Below are 27,775 nucleotides of genomic sequence, written 5' to 3'. Positions count from 1 at the left end.
GGGGACAAGAGTGTCTTCCTTTATCTGACCTTGCAAATATGTCACTAAAAGGAAGCCTGATCTGACAGTGTCACTACCCGCAGGAAACCAGGGAAAAGTAGAATTTGAGGGAAGTCTCAGAGATGCTCACAATCGCAGCAAACTCTTCTGTAACAATCACTATTAAATAATTTTCATATACTATCTTTTCAGTCCTTATGACAAATATCCAAAGTGTTTGTTGCTACCTTATTCCATTAAAGAAAAAGACCACATTTTGTGACTGTGCCTAGTTCTGCCCTCTATGCTTCACGTGAGTCACTTCCTTGATCGTTTTGTCCCTTTGCATTTACCATCTACACGTGGGTATCATGTTCACCTCTGGCTTATGTCTGTCTTATGTCTTCTCACACTAAATGGACTCTCCATTAGGAGGAGTACTTAGACAGTTTTAGTCGCTACTATATTACCAAGCTCCTGACACATCTATTGTTATGATGAGGCACCATGACCAAGGCAACATCAAAAGAGTTTATTGGGCTTTACAGTTCCCGAGGGTTAGAGTTCAGGACGATCATAGCAGGGAACATGGCAGCAGGCCGGCAGCTGGAGCAATATCTGAGAACTTACATCTTAAGTACAAGGCAGAGAGGAAAGGTGAGGGAGACAGAGACAGAGACAGAGACAGAGACAGAGACAGAGACAGAGACAGAGACAGAGACAGAGAGAGAGGACCTGGCATAAGTTTTTGAAACCTAAAGCCCATTCACTGTGACACACTTCTTCCAAAAAGGCCACACAACGGTTTCAAAAACTAAGAATCAGGCATTCAATTACATGAGCCTATGGATAGTATTCTCCTTCAAACCACCACGACATTCCAGAAATACTATTCCAGTAACAAATTATAATTTCATGGAGCAAACATAAGAAACACCTTTGCTTTACAGGTCAGGTCACTGAAGTTCAGAGATCACATTGCTGCTAGGTTGTATTCAGAGCCAGGTCACATGAAACCACAGATTTTCCTTTATGTTTATTAGTCTCACTCTAAAGGGAAGGGACTGGAGCAGCTAGTGTTTGGAAGTTCCTTCTGACAGAGACACTTGTCCATGTCTCATAGGCAGGCAAGCCCTAACTGCCTAAAGGCCATGTATGCACATAGTGGGCACTTTCCTGGGGATGGGGCTTCTACACATTGGTATCTTGGTTTGCTGTGGATTCTACAGAACCTATTAGATCATCTGGATGCTGTGAGCTTGAATCATCATCCCCAAACTCCTGCCTCAAGGCACAGTTCTCTGGTTTTCACCTTCTTATGATAAGTCCAGAGTTGCAAGGACTCACTCTTGGACTATGAACAGCCAGCAGAACACTAGGTTTTGTGCCTCAAACAGGGGTCACTAGGATTGAGCTGCACAAACTGCATAAAAGATGCAAAAAATAAATATGTGCTTAGCTTCCCTTTTCAGAAGGGTTCTGGGAGAGTGGAAGCCCTTTCCCTGGGGCATGGTGGGGATCTGGATAGAGTTTAAACCCTTTGCCTATATCTGTCATGGCTGAACAGGAGCACGTACACATGGGGGGGGCATCTGTAAGTATGACTTCCTCCTTGTGCCAAGAAAATGCCTCTTTTCCCAGCTTTGGGAAGACCAGTCCTCTAAACCCAAGGGGTCTATAAAACAACAAAACAAACAGTGAGTTTGGTGGCAGGAGTCTGGGCAAGGAGCCAGTCTCATTACAGTGATTTGGCAGTGAGCTTTGGAGTCAGTACCCCACCTCTGTGATACAGGCTCTGGGGAGGTCAGAAAACATCTGCTGGCCCACCACTACTCCATATCTCAGCATTTCTGGGATGCCAGGGGACCAAGTCAGATGTCTCTAGTGTCAGAATAACCACTATGGACTCTGGAACTACCTCCCAGCTCCTATTCCTGGCTGTTTACAGGATCAAGGATTCATGCAGGGAGAGAAGTGAATCATTTCCACCCTGAGGAACCAGTGGCTATTGTTCTTGTTCAGTAGGATTGGCAAGGAATAAAGTCATGTTTCCCAGATTCTCATGCAACTAGGCCTTCCCAGCTGCCAGTGACCCCACAATACAAAGGGAGCCAAGTAGAAGGTTAGGAACTTGGGTGTTAGGGAGGAAATCTATATGAATGTCAGTATGGCCATGTGAGGCGAAAGGTGTAGAAATGTGAACATGTTACTTTTATCAAACCTCTGAGCACTAACTCTGGGAAGAAATCCTGATCAACTCTTCAAGGTCTAAACTGCTAATGCAAGAAGTTCTTATTTTGTTTGGCTTTGCTTGGGGAATCAATTGTGAGATTACAAGAAGATAGGGTAGGGGTGTTAGGGCTTCTGGTAGGCTAGACATTAGATACCATACCTTGGTGTATTTTTTGGAAAACATAGGAAACAATTTCCCTTAAGATACATACATATATATATATATATATATATATATATATATATATATATACATATACATATATATATGCATATATACACCTATGTATATATGTATATATATATATGTGTATACATACATACATACATACACACATACACACATATCCTATTGCAATGATTGGAATAGAATCACATGCCAAGAGTGACTCCTATAAACACACACACACACACACACACACACACACACACACACACACACACACACACATTATAAAGGCCAGAGCCTTCCCTAGAAATTGAACAGTCTCGGTGAATTTGTAAGAATGTCCCAGGAATCAAAAAGGAAGGAGCTCCTAGAGGGCTAGAGGAACAGTGGTTATCTGGGCTTCTGCCTACTGCAAAGTTTTCATCTGATCCGGGTGAGGCAGATGCTTATGTGTGCTATTCCAGGGTCTCTAGGCAATGCAGGAAATGTTCTCCACCCCCTGTCTTATCAGCTCATGTCTCAGAGCCCTTCTACTCCCTCTTCCAAATATTATCCAGAAATCATTATTCTCATCCTGTAATCCGGTAGGCGTTCTTCTGTTTCCATGACTTCTCATCCTCTGCCAGCCAGTGGATCTGCCCACCCATCATGAGAACTGATCTCTATAACAGCTCCATCCATAGGGAGTCACTCTTGGCATCTGATTCTATTCCAGTCACTGCAAAAGGATATGCCAGAGTACAACCCAGTACATTTGAGATGAGCTTACCAAGTCTCTAATGGGAGGTATTTTATCTGGTAGTGGGGTCAGATGCTTGAGGTATGTGGCAGCAATGGTTGAAGTGGCAGGGTAGAGCATGTGTCACAGTCATTAGGCAACAGACATATTTTCTACCAGGCTGGGACAGGCAAACAGCAATGGCTTATTCCTGGTTACAGCCTCAGTTCCAAAGGATTAGAAGGCTGAAGCAGAGAGCCACCTTAGCTTCTGCAAGAACATATGGTAGGTTGTGAAATGGTAGGGTGAGCAGGAGGGCAGAGTTCCCGGCACTGTGAACGGTGGGAAGGCTCCTGAGCAGCAGCATCCTGAAACTTGAGTTAGTCCCTCCCTGCTACCTGCCACTCTCCTGTCATCTTTAATTCTCCACAGTCCCTGACTTGGTGCCCTATTACCTTAGACTATATACTCCACTCTTCCCTGGAATCAGAAAGATATCTGAAATGAGTTTCCAGTTTCTACCCCAACTCTTCGTCTACCTGCATGGACATTAACTCCCAGTGTCTCTTTTCTCTGGATTCCCACAGCCTGCTCTAACCAGGAGGGTATCACCATAGAGTACAGTGTTGAGGCTCTAGGACACCATACATCCCATCCCCTGTGTCTTGCCCCAGCACCTCCACTACCTTGGCCCTGCCCTGCATACACTTAATACCTCTCCCAGACTGTGAAGAACTTTCAGCCATGTTCCAGGCAGGCTCAACCCAGCTTGACCTGCAAAGGCCATATCTAGGGCACGCTGACCATCTGCCTGTCTTTGCTCCCATTCTCTGCTGTGGCCTGTCTTCCGCTGTCACACTGTCTTAGTTACTGTTCTATTGCTGTGAGGAGACACCATGATCAAGGCAACTCATCAGAGGAATCACTTAATTGACAGCTTGCTTATAGTTTCAGCGGATTAGTCTATGGTCATGTCAGTAAGTATGGCAGCAGACAGGCAAGCAGGGTGCTGGAACAATGGCTGGGAGCTTACATCTCATCCTCAAGATGGAGGCAGAAAGAAAGACTGTCTGGGCCTAATATAGCTTTTGAAACTTCAACCCCCCCCCCCCCAGACCTATTCCAACAAGGCTACTCCTCCTAATCCTTCCTAATCAGTCCACAAACTAGGGACCAATCATTCAAATGTGTACGTCTATGGGAGCCATTCTCATTCAAACCACCACATACATGTTCCATTGAAGGAGTCAAAGTCTTCCATAACAGTGGCGCCATGGGAGAGATTCTATAGCTAGATGCAGGGCTAAAGTTAGCGTTAGGTTAAAGTTAGTCTTTCTACTGTACTCCTTACTGGATATTATCTATTGACCAGATATGCATTCCCTCAAGTAAGATGGTTTGGTTGTAACAACCCCTTCCCTATGTTATGAGAAAAGCTAGTTCTGTAGCAGCAACTCCTACATATCAACTTTTGGGGCCACACTGACTAAGCCTAATTCATCTTCCATAGCTTGATGGCTAAGCATGTCAACAAGTGAGAATCAAGTCTGGGCTCAGCCATGAACTCTGCAAATTTCTTCCCCCTTCTTGCCTCTGTGTCTCATCTGCAAAGCAGAGTTGATCACGGTACCCACCTCAGACTGGCTGCCTCAGAGCTCAGTGAGTGAGTAGAGGCAAAGCTCTTAAAACTAACTAGAACATAAAAGGTGCTCAGGAAATTGCATTACCTGGAGAACTGTCTTTGTTTTTTGATTTGCTCTTTTTCCTTAGGTTTTCAGCCTTGCAGAAATAACACAGCACGATTCCCACATCCTTGCTACCCTTGTTTATCTCATACTTGGTTTCTTAACACTCTGTTATGATATTATCTCCCTCATAAAGTGGAGTCAACGCCACTCATGATCTGGAAGCTGTCCTTCTGCTTCTATAGTGATGACTAATTGATTTTGCTGAAGCTTGTAACACACAATTGGCTGGGCTCTAATCCTCAATCCTTTTCTTGAGTTCTTCTTTGAGCTCAGAGCCATACTAGGTTCTAATTCACCCTTTTAAAGCAGAACCTGGTACTCTTCCTCTTTTATGGGACCTTGAAGACTAATCCCCCAGCCGTTGCTTGAGCTGTTGCACCCTGTGGTAAAGCTTTGCCTGTCTTTCCCATCCTGTAAAGAACAGTTCTCAGTCCTGCATGTACTATCTTGGCTTTGAGATCTCAGTTCTACTCTTCCTGTGTTCCACCTGCTGGTGCACCAGAAGAGGAGGGCCTGGTCTTTGGGCTTCCTATGTGTATGAGCACCTAAGATCACATTGTGGTTATGCCCCTTTTGGTGAGTTCACTTCCTCTTCACTTCCCCACTCAGGGACATCCTGTTCCTAGCAGCCTCTATAGATGAGGACTGGACCGTCTGGGAGACGCCTGGCCAGGCAGGGAAGAAGTGAGTAGCTCTGACGCACCCAGATTCCCTCCCCTTGCCTGACTCTTGGCTATTTTTTCTTTATTTTCCTTCCTGTGTTGAAAGAGCTATGGGACCTGGACCATGGTAGAATTTCCTGGGGACATTCCATAAATTCTTCATGGGCTTTTTCTCTAGAGAGGGTGGGGATGAGTGGCTGGATAAGTGGGAGGCTGCTGACAGCCAGGTATGGGTATCAAGTACCTCAAAGGAGTGTGGGTGGAGGGAAGGGTGATCTGCTCAGAGGAAAACACAGGAGTATCATGAGGTCATAGAAGCAGCCAAAGGCACACCATCTCACAGTAAAAAGTCATAGACAAGTCACAAGCTGGGACATGAAGTGGGCAGCTATGCCTGCAGCCTTGCCCTTGAACCTGCTCGCTCCACATTGACTAGTGTGCTAGGGATCCTACAAGACAGAACTTTTTGGACCACTGTGTGTGTCTCTCTCTGTGTGTGTGTGTGTGTGTGTGTGTGTGTGTGTGACAGAGAGAGAGAGAGAGAGAGAGAGAGAGAGAGAGAGAGAGAGAGAGGCAAACAATCTCAGATGTGCAATGAGCAAGATGCATGAATACTAGGGGATTAGTACATGTTCTCTTGAGGTCTGGCTAGGCCATTCTTCTTTTACCTAATAATACTGATTTCTTAATTTAGGTCCACGGCCAGAGAGTGTAGAGACACTAGCCCTTGACTGAACTCTGTAGCAAGTCTGGACCTGAAAGTCACTTTCAGACCCCATGCCACAGTTTCACAGTTGCTTCTTGAAGTAAAAATGTATGCCAAGTCTGGGGGTCAAGGCAAGAAACAACTAGCCTTATTTCCTTGCTGGGATCAGTTACTCTACTTCTCTGAGCATCGGTGGGATAATGAGGGTAGTTGGCTAGATGATCTCAAGGCTTTGCAGATGATAACTTTATTTTGCAGAGATGGTTCTACTTTGTCCCATGTGTCAGGCAAATGCACCCAGCTAGATGATGTGAGCCTTGCTGACCAAGGAGGTAGAAATCGTCCAGCAATCAAAGCAGACCTTTGACTAGCAGAATATACCACTTCTCAACCTCAGGAAGTAACTCTTCTCTCAGTGAACAGGTCTCAGGGAATGACTCCTGCCTGCCCCAGATTAGGCAAGCAAATGATAAGACCTCATTTATCCTTTCTTCCACATGCTGAAGCCAAGTCAGGTCCATAGCTGTGGGGCAGAGTATTGGTGCAATACAGAAACAAGCAGAAACATTTCCCAAGAGCAAAGAAAGGGTCAAAGGGATTTGGAATTCCAAAGACCAGAGAAGTCTGGAAGGTTCTCTATCTTCTCATAATTTGGACTAGTTCTTTCCACTTTCTCTACAGCAACTCTGAACAAGAAGAAAATGGAAATTCTTCCTCAAATTCACTCCCAGTTGTCTTCTTCCACACTCCCCAACAATAACCTCCCAGGGCTCTAAATGGATTAGGAGAAGGAAGCCTGGTAATGTCAACATCAAAGGGTGAGATGCAGCAAAATCTTGTCTGTGCCTTGATACACAGGTGCTAGGACTAGTGAGGAATTGCAGGAGAGTAAGCCTGGGAAAAGGGGATTAGTAGGGACTAAGAATGTAGCTGCTATAATCCCACATAATGAACCAGACTGTGCTCCCTCTCCCCACCCTAAGCACTCAACAAGCAGGTACAAGCTACTGGCTTCAGCCTCCCTCACCAGAGGGCCCCATTGTTGCCAGTCCCAGACAGCCTGTTCCCTCCAGCTTGTAGGGTTGCCCAAGGAGACCTGGAAGATGTTGCCTTCCTGCTGACTGCTGCAATTTGGGTAAGAAAGTGGGGAGGGCCTTCTACAACTACTGAAAAGATAGGTAACTGGCCTTGTCCCTAGGCACCAATCATGTACCTGAGGTTAGCATCCACCATTATAGCTCTTCGGACTCAAAACCTGCTCTAACCAACATCTTTTTAAACATCTGGGTCATATGTAGGAATTATAGTACATATGACTTACAATGTTGACGACAATAACAAACAACAAAAGTTCTACTTGATTTGGGAATTAAGAGATTTTCTCTTCAGGAGAAGGACCTTCCTAATACCTCAAGGTCTGGCAACACTGAAATACATTTATATTTCCTAGGTACTCACTGACTGGTGGCTGGAAGAAATAACTTAAAAGCTAAACCACAGAATGGTTCCCTATGCTCGTTTCCATTCCATTCCCTTCTCCTAAGAAACCAAGAAGCTGCTTATAGTTAAATCTCCATTGACCACTACCTTCAAGATGAGTCCCTTATCTGAAGACGCCGGGCTCCCAACTCTTACCTTCTTTAGCTTGCCACTCTTAGTTCCCACGAAAACCACACTGTAGCCATTGTAAACATAGGAGGCCACAGAGGTCAGGCGGTCCCTGCTGGTGGTGTACAGGGTCAGTCCCTCCACAGGCGTGGAGCCTCCCAGAGGCTGGTTGATGTCCAGACCACAGAAGTTATCATCAATGGGGACTGGCTGGAAGGACAGGAGAGAACTGAAATAAATCATATTGAAAGAGTAGCAGGGTTGCCTCAGACTACCCACCCACTGCTGTCATCCTGAGGATACCAGGCCTCAGAGAGCTTCAGGTCTGGAATGAAGGATCTAACATGTTAGAAGACAAAGCTGGCTCACAATAGCATCTTGGCTTCTGTGGGACCAGATTGTGAATGATTAGCCATCTCTACTCTCCCAGAATCATGTGTCCACTTTTTACCTTTCTGCCAGGCAAACCAGGCTCAAGTCACAAAGCTGGATGCTTGAGCTCACCTTCTGGTTCTTTTCATGTCCCCTCAGACCATGTCAGTCTGTGAAGATCTGTCTGTTTTAAACGGGATTCCCTCAGAGGATATTCAGCCTAGAGGCAACATTGTAAGATTCTACAGGCCTAGAGGTTTCTTGTTTGTTCTTTGAGCAAGCTAGTGTTTCTTGGGCTGTAAAGTTTTTTCCTTGAGGCATGAGGATTTTTAAGACACTAAACTATAACTACTATTGCCATCCTGGGGACACATGGTAAGTGTCATGATAATATTGGATATCATTTTTGCTTTGGAATTTTTCTTTTCTTTTTTTTCTTTTCTTTTTTTCTCTCATCTTTGTAGTTCTGGGGGGTGAATCTGGGATCCTTTGGATGCTAGGCAAGTCCTCTGTCAACAAGCTATTACCTCAATCCTTTTTAAAAAGTTTTTATTTTGAGACAGGGTCTCACTAAATGACCCAGGCAGAGCTTGAACATGTAATCCTCCTGAGTCAGCCTCCCCAGTAGCTGAGATTACAGGCCTGTACCACCAAGCTGTGATGGAAAATTAAATCTACATTAGATTTTTCATTAGGAATGATATATGCCCCACCCCTCTGGAAAGAATTATAGAGGATTAAATGAAACAGTGTATGTAAAAGACTTTTATCGATGTGTGTCATTATCTCTTACACATTATAGGTGTTCAAAGAGATTTCCTCTTATATCAGCCTTTTGAAGGGATTAGTGGTGGGCAAGGAGGAACTGAGTCACTTTGAAAGAACGCTGTCTTGAATAAGTGAGAAAACTTGCTATACAGAGAATGAGAAGACCCATTCCTTCCCTGTGTCCTGGCTGAGTCCACTGGGTGTCACAACATCCTCTTTTGGAGCCGTCCAAGGAAGAATTGGCTGGATAGTGTTGTACTTTGAATGAAAATCTCCCCTACCCCCCATCCCCCTACCCCTACTACACACACACCATAGGTTCATATATTCAAATGTTTGGCTCCCAGTTGGTGAGCTGTTCAAGAAGGGTTAGGAAGTGTGGCATTGGAGGAGGTATGTCACTGGGGATGGGCTTTCAAGTTCCATAAAAAAAGACCATAGTAGGTCCAGCCAGTCTCTCCCCTCTCCCCTCTCTCTCCCTCCCTCATTCCCTCATTCCCTCTCTCTGTGTAGGGAGAGGAAAGATGGGAGGGAACTGCATGACTCTTGAGGATAAGGGTTGCATAGAGCCCGGCATGAGACTGTGCCTTGATGCTCCAAGACATGCCAGCTAACTGCCCACCATAAAATCTTACAGTAAAGGCCACAGATTCTGGACCAGAAAAGACCATGAGTGTTGGGGAAGCTGTTGCATCCTGGTCTAGAAAAAGCTTCCCAGAAAACAGAAGAAGATACAGCTGTGAGCAGAACAGAAGCTTCCCTCAACCTTGCTACTTTACCTTCTTCAGGGAGGAGAAAGCTGATGCTTCATTTCCTCAGAATAATTGGTTAATAAGTTAGCATATATATTTTTTTTCTCAGTCTAGTGTTCCCGCCTCAGTTCTGAGAGAAACCAGGACATGTCTCTGGGACCTTGGTACTTGTGGACAGCTGCCATTCCTACTACGAGTAAGAATGATGGTTCTAAACACAAGCATGTGCACTCACAGGAGAAAATACCAAGACTTAGAGTAAGAATGGCCGTGAACTCTGGTGGCAGAGATTCCTCACTGCAACTTGGAAGGGAAGAAGCAGTGGTAGGCTAGTGCCAGCTCATGAGAGATGTCTATGTGTGCATCTACAGTCGTTGTTGTCATTCCTGTTTGAAGCCATCCTCCCTGGCACTGTTTATATCACGGGAATTGCCAAATGGTGTAGACCAGGGCTTCTCCCTCTTCTTATGTTGTATGCAGTCAGCTGCTTATTACTTTTCAGCATGCTATTGGGCAGTGCCAAGCAGGCAGCTAGTAGCCACTGCTCTCTACCCTGGCTGTCTCTTTCTCATCCTTGTTCGTAAGCAGTGGCTGTTCAATAAAAGTTAGGTAATCTGAATTTTAGCCCTGTCCTTACCATACTAGCGCTATATATTGTTACATGCCATCACTGGTCCTTAGTTTTTTTCCATCTATAAAATAAGAGTTGAGTCAGGTCTTTGTCAAAATTCTTTATAGTTTGCTTTCATGGTTTCAGTGTTTCCCACTACTTTTCCAGAGGCTGGGAGAGCTACAGAGTTGTAACCTAAACCAGCTTCTGAGACACGATGGCAGAAGTGAAAAGCTCTTGCTGTCAACTGTGGGTTTCTCTGATTTCTAGTTCAGTCATATGAATTTAAGCAATTTATTTACCCACTGAGCCTTTGATTTTCTATCTACAAAAGGCATGATAACTAGTGATTTACTTTCTGAGGATCTGGTGAGGTAATCAACTGCTCTAAGCAGCCCTTCAGTTGTAACTGATAGATACTCTTGGAATGTTGGGTCCCTTCCTCGTGTTTTTTTTTTTTTTTTTTTTTTTTTTTTTTTTTTTTTTTTTGTGGAAGAAATATTCAAATCTTAGATCTGAATGTTACATGTTAGTCAAACAAACTATGTTAAAGTGAAGTTTGGGGCCAAGGCTTCTCACTGAGTTTTACATTTCTCAAAGGTCAATAAAGCCACTCTAGTTCCTACCTCGGGGTCCTATAGGACCCTATAGGTCCCATAGGGACCTCTGGGTTACTATAGGTATCCAGGGAGAGCAACATTTTGCACATCCTACTGTTTTGATGCTTGAGATGGCATTGCCCCAGGGAATGACATGAAAAACAATTGTTTCCTATAAGCCAGTAGTTCTCAACATGTGGGTCATAACCCCTTTGGGGTCACAAATCAGATACCCTGCATGTCAGATATTTATATTCTAATTTGTAACAGCAGCAAAACTACAGTTATGAAGTAGTAACAAAATAATTTTACGGCTGTGGTCACTACAACATGAGGAGCTGTATTAAAGGGTTACAGCATTAGGAAGGATGAGAACCCCTGCTGTAAAGCATTTGTCCTTCTAGTCATCACCCAGTATTTCTGACGTCCCATGAGCACTAGCCAGGACTTGTCTCTCTGTACCACCACTGGAGCAGAGCACAGTGTCTCATTCCTCTAAACTTTGGCAGAAAGGCAAGCAGGAATCAGCAGTTTCCTCCTGACAAGGCCTGCTCTGGGCCACGGGAACCAGAGTGGATACTGCAAGGGCTTAACCCTTACATTTCCTCTCCACTTCTTTTGCTTGAAGAGGGCCCTTGTTCATACAACTATAGTGTTATAAAGCAAACTAGAGATACCTAAATCTAGACTCCCCCATTTTATGAAAGTAAGTTAAACTAGGTTAATAACTAGTCTTTCATTACTATCTATGATTAGCAGTGGTAATCATAGCTGTTCTTTTATTGAATGATTAATGTGTGCCAAGCATTTCATTTTAATAAATTATTGATAACATGATTCTTATAATAAAAAAGAAGATAATGTTATTTCTATTTTAATGACAAAAAAACTCAAAGCTCAAATAAAAGCATATAGCTTGCCCAAGGGCATACAGGATACAGGTGGAAGAACTGATTTTTAATCTGATTGATTAGATGTCAAAGCTTAAGTTCTTACCAAGTATTCTGTGGTACCCTTGCTCATATGTTTCAATAAAGCTGTGGGAATTCCTTCATGTTTATCTGATGCTTAGGCATGCTCAAAGTTCTTTGCGCTTGCTACCTCTCTGAAATGCCTTTCCCTCATTTAGCCATTGCTCCGAATACTACTCTCCCAACAGTAGAGATTCTCTATTGTTGATCTCTGCTCTGTTTTATTTACCTTTAAAGAAAATTTACCATTTGGCAGGCAGTATCATTTTATTTGTCTGAGAGAGTATCATATAGCCTTGAGCTCACAATGTAGCAAAGAGATGACCTTGGACACCTAATCCTCCTGCCTCTATTTCTTCTAAGTGTTGAGATTACAAGTGTGGGCCACCACATCCAGCTAGGCTGTTTTATGTGTTGACTTCTCTTGCCTCACTAATAGGTAAGCTCTCTGAGAACATGTAGCTTATTCATGTGGCTTAGCAGGCACCAAAAGTGGCGCCTGGTACACTGTAAGCATACAGGGTATACATTAGTATTGATTTAATGAATCAGCAAACTCATCCCAAGAATCTGATATAAGCAAGACTCTGTGTACATGGGAGTTATCACCTAGTTGCCTGAAACCCTTTCTTATCTATCCCAGGCCCTTACAGGCCCAGAAGCTGAAGGTGCAGAGGAAGAGAGACACTGGGAGCAAAGCACACAGAGGCTCCTTACCGCCTTGGTGCACTGCACATCCTTTCCCAGAAGCCAGTTGAGCTCCAAGTTGCCCTCTCCTTGGTAGCAGGACTGCAACCGCTCCTTAATTTGCAAGTTGATGGCCCGGATGGGGAAGGCACAGAGGGCAGAGTCATCAGGGGGGTGGTGGTACTGCTTCTGCCCCTTGGAGAAGATGGCAAACAGCACGTCTTCGTCACTGCTGATGTTGAAGGCCTGAGCTAGAGCTTCCCCTGGCTTTGCGAGGTAAGCTGCCTGCAGAAGGCGGTATTCCACCCCAGCGCGGGTGCAGCCAAAGGGCAGGGACACATAGGAGTGGAACTTGGGGTCATCCTTGCAGAGACGCACGATCCTTGAGGTATAGAAGAGGTCCCCAGCTGAATTGATGGCCATGCCCTCAGGGGTCTCTGGCTGGACAGTGAGAAAGTAGACAAACCCCCCACTGGCAAAGCCATAGATGTAGAAGATGTCAAAGTGGGAGACCAGGGCTAGGGTGTCAGAGGGGATCTTGATGAGGGAGGAGACAAAATCACTGTGGAGCTCATAGTCCAGCATTGCCGAAGACTCAGGGTCTCGGGGCAGCTTGCGGCTGGACAGAGTAGGGAAGTAATCCTGCTTGCCATCCACAGCGGTGCCGATAAAAAGCTTACCATCTTCCCCCTCAGAGCGCACAATAACACCATACATGGTGCCTGTCTTGTTGACACTGGACAGGTAGTGCTCCTTTTTGTGGGATGGCTCCACCAGGATAAAGAGGTCGTCAAGCCGCAGGAGCTTGCAAACACCCTGGTAGAGGCTTCCACATGCAAGCAGGCGATTCTCAGAGTAGTCAATGATCAGTAGTTTGTTGACATTGTTGGTGAGTGTGAGCACTTCACTGCAGGGCTGTACAATAAGGGGTGGGTAGCAAGCCTTGTTGTCCTCTTCTGGCCCTGTCTTGTGAGCCACCTGGATGGTGAGGTTGCCGGTCAACTTATAGACACGATTGATGGCCCCTACATACACGGCCCCTGTTCTTCGGTGTACAGTCAAATGGTTGAAAGTCCAGTCACGATTCTCAGAGTGGAAAGTGCTGAACTGAGGCATACCTGCGGTCCCGCGAGCTAGCAGGAGCCAGGCCACTGAGAGCAGTACCACAGACAGGTTGTCAGCCTGCATGGCCCGCAGAGGGAACCTCCTCTGCTCCATCCCTAGAGGGGTGAGGCTGGTGAACAGGTCCTCCGTGTGTCACTCCACTTTTCAAGATCAGCTCTCACATGGTTCTGAAAAACAGAAGACCAGAAGTAAATTCTATATGGACAGTATTGCTTTACCAGGACTCTCAAATCCAGCTGGCCCTGAGTCACTTTCTTGCTACCTTTCAGTTTTTCTATTTTTAACATTTCCCCCCCCCCTCCTGAGGGTTTCTAAGGGAATCCCATTATCATTGGTCTTTAGCCATTATGCTGCATAATACACTTTTGTTTGTATGTTTTATTTACACTATAGAAAGCATCTTCATTTTAGGCCTCTTAAGACATTTTGTTTTGTTTTGTTTTTTTCTCAGAGAGGTTAAAAGACTGGGGATCACTCAGCCAGTCGATGTCAGTGCAGGACTGAAACATCTTCCCCATAGACTTACTTTAAGGTGCCCTCTACGCCAGTCTGATACGCCAATAACATTTCTCCTTCTCTCAGACTCCCTTCACCCCACACTTCTGGGATTCTATACTTTCTCATGTTCTCACATACACAGAGAGGGAGCTATGTTGGTCACCTCTACTGATGTCCTTCATTGTTCCTGAGAGAAGGCCCTGGTCTTTAGCTGTTATGCTTTATGAAAAATATATTTGAAAAAGACTGGATTCCTAACCTGCCATCCCAGAGCCTGAAATGGCAGGTGATGCTATCCCTCTGTGACAGACATTGCAGTCTGCCTCAGAGGAGAAGAGTAGCTGAGTTCCTGTAACCCCTTGGGCTTCTTCTCCACAGGTAGGACAACAGGAACCTGCATTCTTGCTAAAAGCCTAGTTGGATGGTAGAGCCCAGAAGCACCACCTGAGGCAGGAATTCTGGTGAGAAATACCAAGTCATCCGTAGAGGAAAAGAAGTCTGAAGGTCAGCTTTATCTGGTCACTGCTGAGGAAGTCTGGCTGTTCCATCATCTGTGAATTTAGCCCTGGGCCTGTATCACAGTGCTTGAAGCTCTGTCTCCACTCTTAAATGCCTTTATCTTGTCTACATTCTAAGAAGTTGCCAGAGAGCAGAAAGGACCCCTGAGAACTTCTCCTAAGACCAGCAAGGGGAGATGCTTGGCAAGGGGATGAAGGTCAGGAAGCCCAGTCATCCTTGGACAGTCTTGCTTCCCCGACTTTTAGGATGACCAGCACTGGCCTGAAAGCTGCACCAGAAGAGGCAGCAACCATCTAGCCAGGAGAGACTTTCTTAAGCTGAAAGGAGTGCCTAGGCAATCTTGCTGACAAGTACTGACAGAACTCTAGGTGTACTGACGCCAGGAACGGAAACACTCCAGCTAGGAAGAATTGGCTCCCGGGTAGCTTAGCAGAGGCTGGCCTGCCTGCCTGTTCCCTCAACTCCCCAGTCTGGCTGGACTGGGTTATAACTAGTCTGACATCACTCTTACTTGGATTTTCTTTGTATATTTAGAGAGTCTTCTTCTCACTCCTCCTCTCTGTATCATAGGTCTGCAGCCACCATTGTGCCAGGGTGGTCCCACCAGACTCTCTTCCTCCAGGGATATTCTGCCAGTGTTCTGGAGCTGATTTGTGTGGCCCCAGGCTTCCTTGGAAAGAGGAAGGCAGTGCAGGCTGGGGCTGACTTTAACCACTCTGACACAGCCCTTCCGGTCCTAGGAGCAAAGGCTCCCAACTCACCCAGCTTTCAGTCTGAAAAGCGGTTATTTTTAGCTATGTCCTGAGGCCGGTAGCAGGACGTAAATTCCTCAAGAGGAGCTGCAGAAAGGAAATAACAGAATCCTCAAACTCTTCAGCTAAATGAGGAATTGCAGGAGGCCACACTGTATGCTCTCTTCTAGAAGATGGGACCACAGGTAGGCTCCCTTGCTGCCACAAAGGTGGCTTCAGGCGAAGGATGCAGCATGAGAGCAGATTGTCCATCCAAGACAAGCTTTGAAGAGGAGGCTGCCTGTCACCACGCCAGGTGTGGGTGCTTGCAGGACAAAAGTGTGCTTTGAAGCATAGTGGCACTGAGTTTATGCCTTGCATGCTCCTGCCTTCCCATCATACACATCCACATACATGTCTGACTCATGCACACAAGGAGTCCTGAGAGTAGAGACCAGCATCTGAAGACACAGTCAACCATCTTACTTCCCTCTTCCATGATAAAGTTCAGTAGCACATGGCCATTGGGTCAAGTCCCATTTCTGTTTCTGCTAGAATGAGATAATGAGATAACATAGTATCTATCTATCTCTCTTGCTGTCATGAAAGTCAGTGTGGAACTGAAGCCACACCACTGGTACCTGTTACATTATCATAAAGGCCTCTGATGAGAAATGGTACTGGAATTCCTGACTCGTCTTCTTGCTCATGTTTTTCCTTCCCATGGATGGACATTATGTGGGAAGCTTTGATTCCCCTGTGGCAAAGCTTACTTAGAAGGTCAGTGGCAGAGAAAACTAACAGACCTAGGATGATTTTCTATGTCATATTATAGTACAAGTCTCAACACAGCCTCTCTAAAGACAACAGGGAGGCTGCTAAAAGCTGGATTCAGACTGGAAAAACAGGGCTGATGATTAGAAGGCCTGCAGTCACAGAATAGGAAGAAGTGTGGAGCATTCAGGCGTCCTGATCCACTGTATGTCATGCACAAATTGTATAGTAGGTACAGACTGGTCTAGCATTTTCCCGAGTCTGTTCACTAAGCTGTCATAACCAGACAGTCTGTAAGAGTCCTCATTCCAGATGAAATGATGTCTTGAGGCCCATGTCCTTCAGTTCTTGGACTCTGAGTTAAATAGTTACTAAGTTCCTTCTGTACTATTGTGTGGCTGATCAGAGCAGGCTTTTTTCAGAATACCCCTGTAGCAGGCCTGTTTTCTTCTTACCCCTCAAACTACATGATCCTGGTGAGTAGTTGGGAAATTCATCCCCAGGCCCCGAGGCTACCCACCCCAGCAGCTGCTACTATACACTGGGGTTCAGAGGAGAGACTGTCTGCTGTAATAAAGGATGGAAAGATTTGATCCAGTGAGGGCCACAGATTTATGTGCCAAGATGAATGACATTGCTCTAAAGCAAGACCCAGTGGTCAAAGTCAGACCCCCTGATGAACTCAGGGTAAGGAAGGCAGCTACCTTTGTGCCATGAAAAGCAGCAGTGTGGTATGGTTAATCACTGGGATGAAGAACTCACATATTTGGCTTGAAGCAGACCTTCAACTGTGTGCACCTGGTCAGGGCACAAAGTTAGTCTGGGATTCGGTCTCTCCACCTACCTGAAATGGGCTTAGTCCTGGACCCTGCCATGCAAGATTGACATCACTGTTATGAAGTCCTCAGCACAGCTCTGACCATGTCATGTGCTCAGGGGGCCATGGCCTTTACTACAAACTCATATTTCCAGCTCCTGGCTGTCCTCTACCATAAGACTAATCTCAGACAAATACTCTATCCTCAGTTTGGTTGAGGCCGGTGACACTGTACAGTTAGTACTTCCTCTTAGCCCTGATTTGCCACTAGTGCCAAACAAGAGTTTTCTTTTAATAAAACTCTCCTTTTTCCATCAAATCTTCTTTGTGTGTTCAGTTCATGAAGTCAGTTTGTCATATGCTGGGATCTTTCTCTTCTACCATGACCCCCCCCCCCCCTAGTTCTCAAGCAGGGACATACTGTCCTAGACTTCTGAGTCACCAACATCTTCCTCATGGACGCTGTGATACCAAGCAGAGCTCACACTTGCTTCTGGGGAAAGCAAGTGCCACTAAATATTTTATTTGCAGGTCTGATGACACCATCTCCCTGATTAGGATCCAGGCAGCAGGTGCTGGTGACAGCCACCTAAGGCATCTGATACCTTCCTGACCAGCTGGCATAAAGTCAGGGGCAATCCAGGAAGGAAGAGAAGGTGAGGTGTTTCCAGCTCAGCTCAATGCAGGATTACCTCCTCCCACCATTGTTGCCTTCCCAGAAGGTCTTGGTGCATATGCCTCCATGTTGTCCTTGACCTCCCTTACCCCAGAGGAGGTGGGCGCAGCAGGAGTTATTGTTGTGTAGAACGTTGCAATGGAGTCAAAGTGCATACTAGATATCATGCCACAGTATCTATGGGTAGTGCCAGCACCCCCACCCTCTCCATCATTGTTGTCCTTGTTACCATTGTGGCCCCCAGCATTACCATGGTACCGATAGGCTTTAACTGTTCCCACTCTCTCCATCAATGTCACCTCCAGCACCCTCACTATCCCCACCCTTTCCATCACTCTTCTCATTGCCACTTTCTAGCAGTGTTCTCTCTCAACACAGCAGTAGGGATGCCTATGTTGGCCAATGATCTACTGAATACCATGAATGGCAGACACAGCAGGACCCTGAGGAGCAGAAGGGAGAGAGGGCAGAACACATCTGTAGCTCAGGGACTCCCTGCTCCTCCTTCTTTTTTATGACAGAGGATAGTCTGTCCCCTTTCCAGGTCTCTTTTTTCAGTCAGCTGGACTTTGAGAGCTTTGCTTAGGGATGAATATTAAAGGACATTTTAAGGTTACTCTAATCTGCCATTTACAACTGTCTTCGGATGAAAAAGCAAAACTCTACAGGAAGAAATTTACTTATCCAGGGTGATGCAAAAACTTAGTCAGGGACAGGTTGCCTTGTAACACAAAGTTAGCGTTTCTTCCCTCGAAATAGGAAGTAAGTCCTGGGAGCTGGTTATATTCAGCCTGGAGGCCATGCCGTCCTAAAGACAGAAGATATCTTCCACTGTTGGATTCAGCAGATGGCAGAAGGGAATGTGGTGGGAGACTTGGACTGAGAGCTGGTGCTGGTGACAGATCCTCAAAATAGCCTAGGATTCATGGGGATCCAAAGGAGTCCAAAAGATATAATCAGAAGGGTTCCTTTCTAGTCCTGGGCAGTGGCTTTCTCTGACCTGCTCTAGTCTAGTCATGGCTAGGTAAAACTCATAACCAGGAATGGCATCTAGTTTCTGTCTTAGGAGCTCTTATGTCCTTAGTGTCCCACCTCTTTGTTACACATAATTTCACAGCTGGGTCATATTTACGCTCAGCAGAAAAAAAAACTCCCTCTTCCAACAGTGTTAGAACTGCAGTAAAAGAGACTGAAGATGTTTTTGTTTTTTGTTTCAGATGGGGTCTTCCTACATATCCCTGGGTGTTCAGGAACTCACTACCTAGACAAAGCTGGCCTGGACTCAGAGAGATCCACCTGCCTCTGGATCAAAGGAGTGTGCCACCACACTTGGTTTAGGTAAGATATTAAGGGAGATCTCGTCTAGAGACAACCCATCGTTGGGGTAGACTGCAGAAGAGATCGTGGAGGTTTTTAAAATAGGGTATCTTAGAGGACTGGAAAGAGAAAGCTAGAGGCAGGGTTTTGGACCTGTGATTTCAGAAGGCCTCATTGGTCTTCAGGTTTCAATGAATTAAAATCCAGGAGGAAGAAATGTCTAAAGCACAGATTTTGGTGCACATCTTACCCCATCTTTCCTTCATTTGGTTTTTTTTTTTTTTCATCTGAAGTACAATGGAAGGATAGAAGGATGTCCTCCCTCTTAGTGGGCCAAGCTCACATTCCAGCACCAACCTCAGAGCTAGTCCAGGCTTGTTGGTAGGTAACACAAGGTGAGCAAGAGGGTGACTGCAAAGGCCCTGGGGACACTGATGGCTGAAAGGCCTCAATTAGAGTGAAAGAAGTTATCTGGTATTTAAATAATTATTAGATTGAAGGAATAATCATGGGTTTGAGCTGATTTTTCCCCTACTGTCACCCCATGGAGTCTATAATATTATTATTCAAATGGCCATGATTCTCATTGAGAAGAGAACACAGAGAAAGGGAGAATGGGGGAGGGGAGAGGGAATTTGATGGGGTGGGGAGAAGGCTCAATGAATCTCCTGGTGACAGGACTGCAGGAGGTACGATTAGTCTTTTTCTTATTTCAGCTGTCACTCACACAGAGACACCAAGATTGTTATTAGCGTATTTTATGCAGGAGATTTAAAGGCAGAGGGGGAGGGAGGAGGGAAGAGGGAGAATTTCCTATAGAAAATAACAGGACCAAAGGAACAATTTAGATGTCACTGCTGTACCAGCTGCATGTTCTTCGTTACTGGAATGTCATTTTCCTCAGAGACTCCAGTGTTATTGGAAGCTAAGTGGCTAGTCCTGGCCCAGAGGAGGGAGGAGAGGAGAAGAAGGGGGTGGGGAAATCAGAGCTCTGATTTCTGCATACATCCTAAGAAGGTAGCCTGAGTGGTATTGTAACCCCTCCTGTGTAATTCTAGACAACTTGGGGTAACAGTAACTACTCAGCCTTTATTTCTCTTTCTCTATAGGAAGACGGAACCTCCATTTTATTTTCAAAGATGGAATGTGGGTTAAATCTAGTCTCCATAGCCAAAAAGTTTGAGGCAAGGCAGAGAGCAACAGTGGGTTGCCTGTCCAGCGTGGTGTCTTGCTTTGGTCGTTCAAAATCCCCTGAATTCTATCAGGCTGTGCTTCTCTGACACTGGAGTGAGGCTGAGCAAGGCACTATCATGGGGCCTCAGCTCAAGCCAGAAAGGTGGGATAATGGCTTATGGTCCAATTGTGTCTTTTCAGCCAATATTTCCATGTTGGGGTCCGAACCTCAAAAACTTTAGAATGTGTTCTAAATGTATTTGAATAAAGGATCTTTACTTCACTAATCAGGTCAATGTAAGGATATGAAGATAGGCTCCAATCAATATGACCAGTATACCCACCACAGGGGAAGTGTAGGGGGCTGGACAGATGGCTCAGCAGTTAAGAGCACTGTCTGCTTTTCCAGAGGACCAGGCTTCCATTCCCAGCACCCATATGGCAGCTCACAACTGTCTGCAACTCCAGTTCTAGGGGATCGGGCACCTTCATGCAGGCACACATACGGGTAAAACACCAATGCACATAAAAGAAAAAAATATTATAGAAAGGGGGAGGAGAATGTAGACATGGAGAGTTAGGCATACATGGAAAGACAACTCAGAGATATTTAAGGAGAAGATATTGTCCCTGCACTAACAACAGAGGCCTGGAACACAGTCTCCCTTCACAGTCCCTGAGAGCAACACCTCTGAAAGCTAGATCCTTCAGCCTTTAGAATACCCCAAAACATATCTAACACTGATTCCACCAGCCTGGGAATCTTTGCAGAAAGAGCCAACCATCAGCAGGATTTGAACTTCTTGGCCTAGGAAATCTTTAATGTTTTTTAGTGTTTCTCTCTCTCTCTCTCTCTCTCTCTCTCTCTCTCTCTCTCTCTCTCTCTCTCTCTCTCTCTCTCCTTCTCTCTCTCTCTCTCTCTCTCTCTCTCTCTCTCTCTCTCTCTCTCTCTCTGTCTCCCTCTCTCTCTCTCTTTCTTTTTCTCTGTGGTACATGTATGTGTAAATGACTCGTATTTACCATTAGGGGCAGTACATGCAGTGACACACTGTGCTGAACAGGTGTTCTGGAGATCTCTGAGTAGCAAACTATGTCCTTCCTCCCACCTGCCTTAAGCAGTGTACAAAAGACCCACTGCTCTGCAGCAGACTTTGAGATGAATTCCAGGATTTGCTAATATATGCTCTTTTGGTGGAGTGGGTTTTCCTCCCTGGACCTCTCCTGCTCCCACCCTCCACTACCACCTAGACAGTGCTATTGTTACTTGCCAGCCCCCAGAACAGGGCTTCCCAGGATATGCCTGCTGTTCATTCTCATCCCAGTTATTTCTCACTGTGGATCCTGTCCCAGGACCACTGGCCGTCACACCAGGGAAGGGTTTCTGTTGCTTTCATCTCCAGTTTTCTCTGAGGGTTCTGGTTGAGCCCTGGAAACCACACTAGCTCCCCTGGGGCCTTAGCAAAATATCCACTGTTTGTCTTTTCCTTGCATAGGCTATCAAAGTTTGGAGTTGTCTCTCTGACTTATGAAGGGTCCCAAGATGTGCACTCATTTGAGAGACTGGTATGGGACTGGGAGGTGGGGCTTCTGTTTCTTTCTGAGGTACTGGCTGGGATAGCTTTGCAAAGGCAAAACAAGATTCATTACCCTGGGCCAGGGGCAGGGAGATACACTGCCTGACCTTGCAGCCCTGCCCCATATGTCATGAGCCTGTCAGAAATCTCCCAGAATTCCCTTTATTATCTAAAGGTCGCCACCAGGGCAGAGCTGAGAGGGGTACACGGTATTAACTAAACTACAGGAACAATCAATTTCAAGCAGCTGCCTTTCTTACCACCCAACCTGCCCCCCCTTCATGGGGCTCTGTCCTCTTCAACCCCCTTTGGGGAAAGGACAGAGAAAAGCCTGCTTTGCTATGGGAATCTCTTGTCTAACTGGAAAGAATCCCGGCACATTAGCATGTTCTAAAGCTATGGAAGCTGCTCCTGGGAGTACACCCATCCTCTGGACCAAGGAGGATCCGAAAAGGTGGCCTATTGCTCCCTTGATCCTAAGTAGGGCTCTCTTGACATCATCTTAGCAGTGAGTTGCTGCTCTGGTAGGCATTGCTAGGTTAAAGCACAGGAAAAGCAATTCCCAGGCTCTTTCCTAAGGGAATAAAGTATAAGCATGGGGCTTATACTTTGCTAGGTCAAATTCATGTTAGGAGACATTAGAACCTAAGAACCATGAGTAGGATGACCATAGAAATAAAACCAAGCAAGAGTGCCCACCGCTGCTATTCCTTATTAGTTACCAGCTATGTTTCCTGCACTACTGGGAGTCTTACTATCTTGAGGTTTATGGGTAGCCCACAATTAGCAGATGAAGAAGCCAAGTTGAGAAGCCAAGAGAGAAACTTGGGTGGTATCCTCACATAGGAGACAGACCTTTACATGGCCAATGTGTTTCCCCCGGTATTCCCAGTGGACTACATTTCTAAAATTTACTTTCAGTCAAACTCTCTTATTACAAGTCTGGTAAAATTCACCAGAACATTAAGTAAAACCTGGTGAGGTATTTTATTGGAGGCTATACAGTCCTCTTTAAACTTTCCCTAAGTGGTCATTTATTGTAGTGAGGTAGCAGGATTGGACTGGGGCTAACCTCAGTTCAGGTAGGGTCTGGAGTGTTCCATATTGAAAGCCTTGGGAACAGGCAGTCACCTTTCAGAACAACTCCATTGGATCTAGCGGAGAGTGAGAGAGAAAGCATTTTCTTCTCATCCTTCTTTACCACATAGGGAAAGCCTGCATCTCTTGCACAAATGAAACGGAGCAGGAGAGCAGGGTTTAAAAAAAAAAAAAAAAACCTCCCACTTTGGTGATGAAACAAATTGCAGTTATTCTACATAATACTATATTATGCTGCCACTAAACATAATGTTTTCAGGGAATGAATGACATAATTTCAGTCCACACCAGCAGGAGAGAGGAGAAACAAAAGGTCAGGAAAGAGAAAGCCAGAGTACTAGGCTATCGCTTCACCCTTCACTCCATTCTCCACTGACTACACGACTCATGGATAGGACCCTAAAGTCTGCCACAGCTTTTTCTTCTAAGGTGATCTTGCTCCCTGTCCCACCTGGCCTCCCCAGACCAGGCAAGAGACTTCCTGCTTCTTCTTATAGACCATTCGTCCTGCCCTCTGTGGCCTCAGGCCTGATGAATTCCAGGAAAAGGGAGCTTGTTCCATCCCTAATGCTTCTGCCTTATGTTAGGAACAGTGGCTATCATTATTGCTGATTTAGGATGTCTGTCCATATCCAGAAGCTACAGCTCCCGAAGTCCAGAGGGTGACCTTATACCCTGGGATCACAGTACTGCCTTTCCTGGGATAGTATTTGTATAATAGTCATATCATTACCACTCAGGCCTTCATTTGTGATAGACTCTATTGAAAGCCACCTGCAGCTAAGACCCAGAGTCACAAATGCTTCAAGTAGACCTGTCTCTCAGAGCCCTTGGCTCATGCTGCCAGGCACGTGGGCAAAATGAGGGACTTACTGTGGAAATACATGGCACAGCTCCCCTATTTTTACCCAGAAAGGCTCCAACCCCTGGTTGCCTAAGATCCTGTCCCTCCTGCTGGCTTTTTTTTTTACTCCTGTCATTATTGCCTACCTCCGTAAGAGTGATTTTACTTCCAACAGAATCCCTACAATCCTTGCCTCAGTTTCCCCTCTGTTGAGCTCTTTTCCAAAAAAAAAACACCTTCAGATTCTGCATCACCTCTCCAAGCCTAGCCCACCTTTCACTTTCTTTCTAAGTGGAAGAGTCAGTGGGAAATCCTGGTTCCAGCACCTACTTACTGCTCCCATCAAAGTGCAGTACTGACTCCTTTGTGTGTGACAACATCCTGTCTCCCCACTGAGACAGACACTGAAGGCTAGACTTATATCTGGTACTTACTAGACTGCTGGCAAGGTGGGCAAGCAAGTGCCTTTCACTCAGAAATGCACTCGGTCTGATCCTGAGCAGTACAGAGAAGGAAATGAGCACTTGTTTAGTTTTTCTCAGCTGCCGCTATCCCTGATAAGTCTTAACGGAGGAATGATTTGATCTATCTATCATGCTTGGTTCAAAGATTTGTCATAACTGATCATTTGGAGCTCTTGGAGAAGGATGCGAACAGTTTGAAAGGACTCCAGCTGTCGTTCACCTTGAACTTATGGAGGAGAGTCCCTGGGTAGGTGGAGAAAGTGGTCAGAAGGAGAAAGAAGGGATCATATCAGCTGTGTAGAAAGTCTTGGCAAAGAATTCCAGAGCCACAGACCACAGAATAATACAAGAGACATATAGTAATAAAAATATGGCAATTTGGCCACACAATGTGATCAAGAACAGAACAAGCAAGTGAAGGTGCCCTTGGAAGGGTCAGAGCAGAACATGGCTGTAAGCAACTCCCTGTGGTACTTGCTGAGAATAACCGCTGCAGAGAAAATACAGGGCGTTTGGAGACAGAACTGTGCTCGACTCTTCCTCACTCTAGCTGGGTTATCTTGTGCGTGTTATTGATCCTCTGGAAGAAGAGAACCTCACTTTCCTCTCTGTCAAAAGACACCTAACAGGGTTGCTGAGGTGAGAATCAAGGAGACAAGGCTATGAATTGTTTTGTAAACTCCACAGCTCTGAGTAAACACCAGTCACCACTGCGTCTGTTTTATAAGAAACACTGTTCTCCATCCTATTGGCATTAGTGACTGTTCAAAGGCCAGTGGGTGACGTCTCCAAGATCAAGATGCTGTGTTCCAGACCAGGTGAGAGAGCTCACCACCTAGCACTTTGCTTTGGAGGCCTAGCCCTCTTGGACTGAATCAATGCTCCGGGTCCTCTCCTCTCCGCCCCATTGACCTCAGGTCTTCTAATACATCACCTGGCAGTCTTCTGGTTGCACCCTGTTTGGGTCCCCCTCTCACACCCTCATGGGCTCTGAATGAGTCAAGAGGAGAAGGAAGAGTGGATGTCAATATCACAAGAAAGAGGCAGAGGAGGGGCTGAGATGACAACCCGGCAGGCAGAATCTCACACTCCCTGAACTCTTCTACATAGTGTTTGCTTGTTACATGAGTAAAGAAATTTCTCCTTCATCCTATTTTCCTAGCTTCTCTTCCCCAGTGGGTTTTTTTTTTTTTTTTCCTGAGCCAAGAGCCAGCCTTAGAATAGGAGTCAACTGTTTTTCTCAAGGAAGCTGATTAGGCAGCTCCTTCCTTCCCACCAGCAGTGCTTATTATCTCTTACTTTAAGACTCTGACTCTTGCAGAACAGATCCTGTCAAGCAGCCCATCTTAGGTAGCGGACAAGTTCACATGCACATTTCCAGCAGAGGAGGTATCGCAAAGCGACGTCAAAGTAACCAGTGGAAATGTAGGGGGTGGGTGGAATTTCCTGGCAGAAATCTGTCTGTCTTAGAACCTCATCTGTGCCCAAATCTACAGGTCTCCAGACCCTTCACTACCTGCAGTGGCAGGAGCAGAGAAACATCCTTTGGAGACCTCAGAGGCATTGTCATCCCTAGACAGACACATCAAAGTCGAGGGCCACGGGAGGACCTGGGGTTGTGAGAGATGAAAAGAACTCCCCAGTGAGGACTAGAAAAATCTGGCCCAGGATGATGAATGGGGTGTGAGAGAGAAGTCTGGAAAAGGGTAAACAGCCAGGAGGTAGCTGGAGTGATGGGGAGCTAGGGGTGATGGAAAAAGAATGTGAAGGTCAAAGAGCGAAGAAAATGCCCCTGCAGCGGCAGCCTCAAGGTCCAGTGGATTACTCCCAGGCGTTGCTTGTGCATGGATGCTGCTTCCCTCCCTCCATGTGTGTGTGTGCAAGCCAGCCCTCTCCCAGACATAGTCAAACTCTTCCCGAAAGGTATTGTTCCAAGTCTCCAAGGGACTCCAGGTCGTAAAGTGATTTTTGTTTCTTAAGACACATCACCCCATTCTTATGAGGGGTACCTCATGCAGGTTTGTGAGGGCCAATGTTCTTAGCATTGCTGCTTCACGAGTATTAGGACTGGAGGATGGTCCAGGTTAACTGTTTTGGTTAAGATTCTAGGTGTGCAAAAAGGGAGGACTCTGGGCTTTGAGAGTTACATATACCACCTTGTTTATCTGATACCTGGGGTTCCAAGTGAGTGCCACTAACTGCCATTTCCAAGAAGAGATTATCTTCTCTGGGGGGGTCACCATACAGTTCTGGATAGGCAACACTGTGCCTAGAGTTGGGTGTATCTTGCTACCATCCTTTGGGAATGAGGGTTTGGTTTAGAAGCTGTCACTGCGTTGGATTCTGGGGAACCTCGGAGAGCTACTGACCAGCCATCAAATGCCACTTGGCTCCTGCCCAGGTCTAGCGGATGGAAACAAGGGCTAAGATCTCTGGGGCCTGTTGGACAACTGCAGGAAGTGCATGGGTGTTGGTAGATGAAAGAGCCCAGAAGCTCTAATGAATGCATTCTGGGACTAGTGTGCCAAATTCCCCTCCTCAGCCTGACCGTTCCTATGGGCAGGAAACCTTCTGCCAGCTCCCTTTTGAAGACCACCATGTCTCTGCAGCCAGGGTCAACTGCAACAGCACCTGCCTACTGCCCTGGGGCTTCTTTCCCTGACTCAAGTCTCTTAACTCTCAGCCCCACCTCCTGTTCTCCTATCCCCAGACATGGCAGATCACTGATTAATTCAGGGCTGTTTAATAACTCTTCTATTTCAATGAAACAAGCTGTCTTGTTTTCTTTATTTTTAACACTGACTTTCGTTTCTTTGCTAAGCATCTCACTGTCATTTAAATTTCTCTGTCTCCAACCAAGCTGATAATAGACTGGAGTGAGCAGCTGCTTCAGTCCTGTTTATGACAATGATTAGAAGTTAGAGCTGTGCTAGCAGAGAATTGACCAAACCTCAGCTCAGCAGCTCTGCCCCTGCATGTAAAGAGGGTGCTAATTTTAACATGATTAGCACTCTGGCTCCAAGGGAAACCAGGGTTAATCCCAGCCCAGCCTTCCCAGGACCCTGCTCTAAGGCCAGCTATGGTAACAAACTTGTGTACTAATTCTACTTGGGAATTCCGATTAGTAGCTGTGGGTCATTTGTTTAGACCTGAAACTATACTGTTCTCCTCTACAATCCTTCCTCCAGTGAATCTGCTGAAAAGAAAGCAAGGGACTCCGGCTTGCAGGGCCAGAAGTGGGTAGAGAACTCGGCAATCAGCTAGTTTGCCTTTCTGACACACCTTTCATATCCTCAGAAACATTTCCCAAACATTCTACATATTACACCTGTTTAGTTTTTTAATCTATAAAAAAAACCAACTCATTACTGGAGACCTAGTATCTTTGAACTATTGCTTGCTTCTCCAAATGATGTAGATCATGTCCTCATGGACGGCCTCTGCCTGAGTTGGATATCTCTGCTTCATGTTTCATATATATATATCTTCAAGAGCCAGAGAGGTGATTTACCTTCTTTTCATCATGTTCAGCCTATGGCACATATTCTATAAACATTTGTTCAATCAAACCGAATTAGCCAGTA

General features: G+C 45.7%; 1 protein-coding gene across 1 annotated transcript in view; it reads right to left on the bottom strand.

Annotated features, from left to right (window-relative positions):
- Plxna2 (plexin A2) overlaps positions 1 to 27,775 on the bottom strand; it is a 191,640-nt gene that overhangs the window by 154,200 nt on the left and 9,665 nt on the right. The window contains exons 2-3 of the mRNA XM_034512965.2: positions 12,612 to 13,873; positions 7,850 to 8,032 (exon numbers count right to left, since the gene is read on the bottom strand). Coding sequence (XP_034368856.1) covers positions 7,850 to 8,032; positions 12,612 to 13,799 — 1,371 coding nt within the window. The 5' untranslated portion in view covers positions 13,800 to 13,873. The remainder of the gene's footprint in view (positions 1 to 7,849; positions 8,033 to 12,611; positions 13,874 to 27,775) is intronic.

This window comes from Arvicanthis niloticus, chromosome 10 (assembly GCF_011762505.2).
Source record: "Arvicanthis niloticus isolate mArvNil1 chromosome 10, mArvNil1.pat.X, whole genome shotgun sequence".
Taxonomy (NCBI): Eukaryota; Metazoa; Chordata; class Mammalia; order Rodentia; family Muridae; genus Arvicanthis; species Arvicanthis niloticus.
This window is presented reverse-complemented; position numbering and strand designations above follow the sequence as displayed.